The following is a 7,900-nucleotide window of genomic DNA, read 5'->3' as shown; positions in this document are numbered from 1 at the left end:
TTTTCTTTTTTTTTTTTTTTTTTTTTGGCTTGGTCTCTCCCACCCCCATATTAAAAAATTTATTAGCTGCTAGCATTTAAAAATGAAACTCTGGGTTTCTGATTTCTCTTGGAAAATCAGATTTGACAACTCCTGCCCACTTTCGCGCGGGAAGCTTAGTCCCCTGCCCCTATCATCCCCCAAGCCTGCCCTCTTTCAGCCAGACCAGCCGGGTTTGAGTTTGCGATCTCCCATGTAGGTGCTTCACCACTCCCCTCTGGTGGCCATGTGCAGTATTGCAGGGGTGGTCTTTGAATACAAAGAGATCTGAAGGAACATGGAAGGATGGTCTGGGAGCTGGCAGGACCCCGAATCCTTATTTTCCAGGAAGGAGCACCTTACTAGTTCCAGTGGGGTGACAGAGACAAGCCATAGAGAGGGATTTGAGGAAACTGACTTGGCCAGGAAATGGTTCCCCAATAGAATTGACTTAGATCTTTCCCATTCCCCATGATGGTACCTTACTCTTTGCTACACAGCTTGCCTCTGGCATTAGGGCGGGATGTGTCTGATGAAGAAGGGCAGGTCCTTGCCCTCCCCGGGCTTCAGATTTTCCATCTGTAGAGTGATGTTTGCACCAGAACAGTAGTTTCTGAGCTCCTTTTTGAAGTTACCGAAGTGCCTTTGGGGGCTTAACTAGAGCTGCAAATGCTTGTTGAATAAATCCTGAAAACTCTGCTTTCCAATGGGAAGGCTTAATATGTTAAAAATCTTAGAAGAGAAAGATATGCTCATTATAGAAAATTTGGAAACTACCTAAGGATAGAAAGAATTTTAAAAACAGCCCATTATTCCATTGCCTAAGCACAATCATTTTGAACTGTTTTCTTCTGATCTTTTTTGGTGATGCTTTAAAAACGTAACACAGTTGTTATCACATATTATGCATAAAGTTGTATATTATAATTGGAAGAGTGTTCTTTTGGGTTATTTGTTCATCCGGCAAGTTATTTGTTAAACACCTTCTATATGCCAGACACTGTTCTGGGCACTGGTAATATGTCTGTGAACAAGGTTTCAAAAAGCTCTTCCTTCATGGAGCTGCTTTTCTGCCAGGGAGAAACAGACAAAAAACAACAAGCCCAACAAACACATAACTGATAGAGTTTATTAGAAAGTGAGAAACGTGGATAAAAAGATAAAGTGGAGCCTGTGTAGAGAGGGATTCTGGAGTCAGGTGAGGGCATGGCCATTGAGAAGTTAAGCTTAATCAGACTTGTAGGTGAGGGAATAAGCTGTACAAATCTTTGGGGGGTGGGGGATGACTATTCCAGGCAGAGAAAACAGCAGTGCAAAGGTCCTGGGGCAGGAGAGTGCAAGCAGGCTAGGGTGCCTGGAATGGAGAGAGAGAGATGGGGTGAGGGCTGAGGTTCGAGAGGGGAGGGATGCTATGGGTTCTGGGCAGAGTATATTTCCAGAAGAGCTTTTGGCAGTCACGCTGAGAAACAAGAGCCGTGGGAGAGTTCTGGGCAGAAGAGGAATGCCACCTACTCAGGTTATGTACGAAATTTGGAAAATACTAAAAAGTACAAATGGAAACCCCAAATCAAGAAGCATCCTATCACCCCGGGCATGGCATTGGTTAATCTTTTTGGAAGATTTCTTTTTGGGTTACTCTTTTCCCTTTAAAGATGGGAAACATAATCTACATGCCTGTGGGAAAATGTAATCCAAGAGCATATAAAGTTTCCAGGTGATTCTGGTTCATGCTAGAGCTTGAGAACCGCTGCTCAAGGCTGCCTGTCCATTACAGTAGCTACTCACTCCATGTGGCGATTCAGTTCCTCAGTGGCACTAGCACATTTCAAGTACTCAGTACCCACGTGTGGCTGGTGGCTGCAGCACTGGATGATGCAGACAGGGCATTTCAACCATCACAGAAAATTCTATTGACCACACTGTTCTAGACACTTATCCAGAAAAAAACGAGCCATCCACCCTCCTATTCTCGCAATGTTTTCTTTTTGTTGTTGTTGCTGACTACTGCAGTATTCTTTTTAAAAAATATATACGTTTTATTTATTTTAGAGAGAGAGGGGGATAGAGAGATAGAAACATTGATGAGAGAGAGAAACATCAATTGGCTGCATCCTGCATAACGCTTACTGGGGATCGAGCCCGCAACCTGGGCATGTGCCCTGACCGGGAATTGAACCAGTGACCTTTTGGTTCATGGGTTGACACTCAACCATTGAGCCACACTGGCTGGGCCCTCACCTTTTTAAAATTAGGAAACCGCCAGGGCTATAAGAGGGACTCAGGGGTTCTGGGCTCCTTGGATTGGATAATTTAAATCCTCACAAACTCCTGGAGGCACAGTCTGATTTCCAGGTGTGGGGGGGAGGGGAGCACCCACTTTTTTCATGATCTGGTTTTTCTCTCGAGCAGAATGAGATCATCCACTTGCAATCCCAGCAGAAAACGTCTGATGATAATGACCTCTCTGTCATGAGCCAGCTGGAGGTAAGACCAGGATGGGAAGGAAGGGACACAGGAGTTTCCGTTGTCTGTCTGTCTGGCAGCCTGTCAGTTGGTTCTCAGGAGGAGTAAGAAACCTGCCCTGTGACTCTCTACTGGCCTGAGTCACATCTTGGCAGATCTGACCCTTTGTCACAGGCAGCCTCTGCTACAGGTATTGCTGCAGAATTTTGTCCCTAGGGCCACTGTGTCCATTAAAGACTCCCCCACTTCAGGGAGCCTAGCCCAGGCCCTTGCAACTATAAATTTATCCCAGGTTGGCAAATTGCAGACAGATATCTGCCTCAGTCTTTTTTCTCTCCCTTGTCCTGGCTGTAATCAATCAATAATAGTTATTACAAACATATCTTGAGCAAGTACTACATACCAGGTATTAGGCTAAATGCTTTGCTTACACTCTCATTTAATCCTCACAGCGGCCCTATGAGGTAGGTGCAGCATTTTACAGATGAGGAAACTGAGGTTCAGAGAGGCAAAGTCACTTGACCAACATCATGGAGCTGGAATACTGTATGAGCTTTGCGTTGTACTAGTATTTAGCTGCCAATAACACCGACCCAAAATAACTGGGGCCTAATCAAGATGGAAGTTTATTTACTTCGTTAAGAAATAAGACTGAAGTCATGATGTCACCAGGGACCCAGGCTCCTCTTTTTGTTTTGCCATCCTTAGTGTGCGGCTCACATTCCCAAGGATGCCTCTTAGTCGTGAGGATGAGTATGGCTGCCGATGGTCCAGCCATAACGTGGTTGAGTCAGCCAGCTTGAAAGTTCTTTCCCGGAAGTCTCAGCCAATGATGTCTGTGTTTACACCTCACTGGCCATTCCTATTGCCAAGGAGAGTTGGAAATACAATTTTTAGCTGGGCACATGGCCACCCTAAATACAATCAAGGTTTTGTTATCCAGGTATAAAGGGAGAATGGATACCAAACATCTGCCAAAGATGTGAATTCAGACAGTTGACTTTTTTCTTTTTTTAATTGTATTGATTTTTTTTACAGAGATGAAGGGAGAGGGATAGAGAGCCAGAAACATCGATGAGAGAGAAACATCGATCAGCTGCCTCCTGCACACCCCCCACCGGGGACGTGCCCGCAACCCAGGTACATGCCCCTGACCGGAATCGAACCTGGGACCCTTCAGTCCGCAGGCCAACACTCTATCCACTGAGCCAAACCGGTCAGGGCAGACAGTTGACTTTAAAGCCCTCTTATAATCCAATGGTTTCTGGCCCAGGAACTGTGTTCCTAGCTCATTTCCCTTCTCTTCTCTGGGGCTTCTTTCTGTTCTTGGCACATGCACCTGGTAGACAGCTATGGCGGTGCCATTCTCTAGTGAGCCACTGGGGGGAAGCAAAGCACACGCTGCCCATTGAGCTGCTGCTGCTCAGAGGCCTTCCCCAGGAGTCCAGGTGTGAGGAGTTCCACTTCCAGGCAGGACCCAAGTCCAAGGAGACCCTTCCCAGGCTGGGCACAGACTTGCAGTCCCATGTCCTCGGCTTTGGGTCACCCAACGTCCAGGTGGTTTCTTGAGGTTGGGGTTAGTGCTGCTCTGCATCTCTGGGCTTTGAAGGCCTAAAGGGGGGCAGCTTAGGGAAGCTGGGCTCACCAGGCAACCCCAAGCATCTCTCCCACCATCAGCTCTTAGTTCCTTTGGCATTAAAGGGCCTTCTGGAGGCCTTTTCAAATGCAAAAACAGGACAATTTGTCTTAATAGCCCCCAGCTTTCTTAGTTCTGCTTCCATCTGCTCTATTCTTGGAGCCTTGCCACACACCTTCCATTTTGTCATCTCCAGCCCCTCTGGGAGAAAAGGTGGGGCCAGTCTTTGATGGGAGGGTTTTGCATAGGAGTTAAGCAACTAGGCCTTGGAAACAAATGCTTGGCTATAACTCTCAGGAAAGTCACTTCCTAACTGTGTGACTTTGGGAAAGTGATTCAACCTCTCTTAGCCTCAGTTTTAACACCTGTAAAGTGGGGGTAATAATTGTTCTCACTTCATAGGACCGTTACTATCACCTTGTTACTAATAATTGTCCAAGTGAAGAGTTGAGCCCAAGGTCAGGTACTTAGACAACTTGATACAGGAGAGCTAAAAACAAGTTTACTTTTCTTCTCTGACCTCAATATTCCTCATCTGAAAACTGGGTCAGTGTTATGAGGATGAGTTGAGATGATGCGTGTAAAATGCCTGGAACCTTTTAGGTGTTGGACACATATTATCACTATCACAATAGGCTTTTTAAAGAAAATGTGAACTTTTTCAAAAAATATTTTTTTGTTGACTTCAGAGAGGAAAGGAGAGGGAGAGAGAGATACAAACATCAGTGATGAGAGAGAATCATTGATCGGCTACCTCCTGCATGTCCCCTACTGGGGATCGAGCCTGCAACCCAGGCATATGCCCTTGACTGGAATCGAACCTGGGATCCTTCAGTCCACAGGTAGATGCTCTATCCACTGAGCCAAACCAGCTAGGGCAAATTGTGAACTTTTGATGCACCTTTAGAAAGAGAGGGCAGCTCTTGCTGAACTGTGAGAAAAATGCAGTCCTGGGCACTGAACATTCTAGTAGCTAGGACAGGAAGCTGCCTGGTGCAGTGGTTGAGAGACTGTTGGAATCCTGGCTTCCCTTTCCTGGCTGTGTGTCTCAGAGCCTCAGTTTCTTCACCTGGAAAATGGGTGTGCAGGGAGGGTTGACCCCTTGGACTAATTACCTGGGACAGAGCCCTGGGGAACGGGGTGGGTCCTTACAGGGCCCCTTTTACCTTTGCAAGTGGAGGACTCAGAGGGCGATGCTGGAAGCGGTGGAGCACTCAACCGAGTGCATTGATTCTCAGCCTGGGCTGCAAGTCAGAATCACCTCGGAGGCTTTAACATTCCCGATGCCCAGGCTGCACCCCAGACCAGTGACTCTGAATCTGACACTGTATTTGTCTGTGCAGCAAATACATATATTATATATTTTTTAATTGATTTCAGAGAGGAAGGGAGAGGGAGAGAGAGAGAGAAACATTAATGATGAGAGAGAATCATTGATCAGCTGCCTCCTGTACGCCCCCCACTGGGGATTGAGCCCTGACCTCTTGATTCATAAGTCAAAGCTCAACCACTGAACCATACACCAGCTGGGCTGCACAGCAAATATTTTAAAACTCCGAGGTGATATTAACTTGAAGGCAAGATTGCGATCCAGTGGACTCTAGGAGGTTCTTAAACTTCACTGGGCGTTAGAATCACCTGGAGGTTCATTAAAACACAGATTGCCAGGCCACACCCAGAGCCTCTGGTTTAGTCTGCACTGCAGCCCCATAACTCGTATTTCTAACAAGTTCCCCACTGAAGCTGAACTGCTGGTCCTGGGACCCCACTTTGAGAACCACGGGGCTCGAGCAATGTTTTAGCCCGTGAGTGGTGAAATTAGTTTGTTGGACTGCAACCAGCATTTAAAAAATAATGAGACAGGATAGAAAAGAAAATATTAGAACACACAATAAGAATATTGATTTGTGAAACTTTAATTTCATTTGATTAGATAATATATATGAATACACACACATACACATACATATGTAGGTAGGTAGATAGGTAGGAATTAGGCCGCAAATATAAAATATATTTCTTCCTGTGGGCTATAATTTTTAATAAATAAGTCACCAGCTTTCAATAAAAAAAAACAAAGCAACTAACCCACGCCCTAGCTGGTTTGGCTCAGTGGATAGAGCGTCGGCCTGTGGGCCAAAGGGTCCCGGGCTCGATTCCATCAAGGGCACATACCTTGGTTGCAGGCTCCTCCTTGGCCCAGGCCTGGACCCTGGTTGGGGCTCATGCAGGAGGCAACCAATTGATGTGTTTCTCTCAGATCGATGTTTCTCTCTGTCTTTCCCTGTCTCTTCCACTCCTCTAAAAATCAATGGAAAAATATTCTCAGGTGAGGATTATTAAAAAAACACACAAACTAACTAACTACCCAGTACACATGTAGATATACATACATTAGGTATACAATACATACATACATCATGTATACAATAAAACTTACATTGAATAATATCCTATTACCTGCAATTTATTCTAGTATTTTTCTCTTACTTTTCTGTTCTACTCCACTTTTAAATGCTGACTGAGGCTCATTAATTGATCTTGCACCCGCTTCGAGGTTTGAAAACTTGCAGTTTGGAGACCCTGGCCCCAGAGGGTCCTGAACCCTCATCCCCACTGAAAGTGTTTAGGGGGGGCTGAGCCCAAGGTGGCAGCCTGGCTGACCTGGGGTGGGAATCGGGGTCTGCCACCAGGAGAAACTAAAGAAGACCACGGAGGAGGCAGATATGTATGAGAACAGCTACAACGAGATCCAAAAGACCTTGGAGCAACTCAGGAGTTCCGTGGAGGACCTTTTTAAGAAAATAAATTGTGATTCCACCAAGATCCTGGTGCAGTTAGGGGAGACAGGGAAAGTCACCGATATCAACCTTCCACAGTACTTGGGTGAGTCAAGCTGGGGCCCATTAAAATCTTAGGAACCATTTCCAGAGCTTTCTGTAACCAGGCATGAGGACTTGTTCTTATTTGTTTGTTTGTTTTTGTGGCAGTAAGTCTGGTGGTAAAGCATGTGGGCACTAATGCTCGCCTGCCTGGGTTCAAATCCTGGTTGTACTCTTATAAGCTGTGTGACTTTGGGCAACTTTCTGAACCTCTCTGTGCTTTAGTTTTTTCATCAAAAGAAAGAAAGAAGTGATCTTTATTAGGGCAGGACTGCCAGTTTGTGGATACTGGATTTTTCCTTCCATGCATCCACAGTCTACCACAGTCCCTGGCTTAGTAGGCATCCAATAATCATTTGTAGAATGAATGAATGACTCTGGAGACTGCACGGGGCTATGTACCACAGGAGAAAGGGCAGCTCCCCCAACCCAGACAGATCCCGGAAACATTCCTGCAGGTGGCAGGGCCTGACCTGGGTCTTAAAACTCCAGTAGGGGTTATTCAGGGAAGGTGTAGTGAAAGCATTTTAGGCAGAAGGAACAGCATGAGCAAGGCCTGAAGTCTGAGACAGAAGAGCACTGAGGAAAAATCAGTAGTTTAAAGCAGGGCAGGCCCAGGCTTCCAATTTTTACTGTAACCCAATGTTCCTCAACCTTCTTTTTTTTTTTTTTTAATATTATGGATTTTTATTTTATATTTGTATCTTTTATAATGAGAATTTTGGTTTCTAAGATATTTATTTATTTGTTTTATCCTATTATTTATTTATTTTTATTAAATCTTTATTGTTCAGATTACATTTGTTCCTCTTTTTTTTTCCCCCCCATAACTCCCCTCCTCCCAGTTCCCGCCCCACCCTCCGCCCTCACTCCCCACCCACTGTCCTCATCCATAGGTGCA

At 45.4% G+C, this 7,900-nt stretch overlaps 1 protein-coding gene across 1 annotated transcript in view; it reads left to right on the top strand.

Moving 5' to 3' along the window:
* CCDC63 (coiled-coil domain containing 63) overlaps positions 1–7,900 on the top strand; it is a 28,262-nt gene that overhangs the window by 15,055 nt on the left and 5,307 nt on the right. Inside the window, exons 8-9 of the mRNA XM_005876262.2 lie at positions 2,428–2,502; positions 6,811–7,003. Of these exons, the coding sequence (XP_005876324.1) occupies positions 2,428–2,502; positions 6,811–7,003 (268 nt within the window). The remainder of the gene's footprint in view (positions 1–2,427; positions 2,503–6,810; positions 7,004–7,900) is intronic.

Source organism: Myotis brandtii, unplaced genomic scaffold (genome assembly GCF_000412655.1).
Source record: "Myotis brandtii unplaced genomic scaffold, ASM41265v1 scaffold482, whole genome shotgun sequence".
NCBI classification, from domain to species: domain Eukaryota; kingdom Metazoa; phylum Chordata; class Mammalia; order Chiroptera; family Vespertilionidae; genus Myotis; species Myotis brandtii.
Note: the sequence above shows the minus strand (reverse complement) of the source record. Positions and strands in the feature narration are given on the sequence as shown.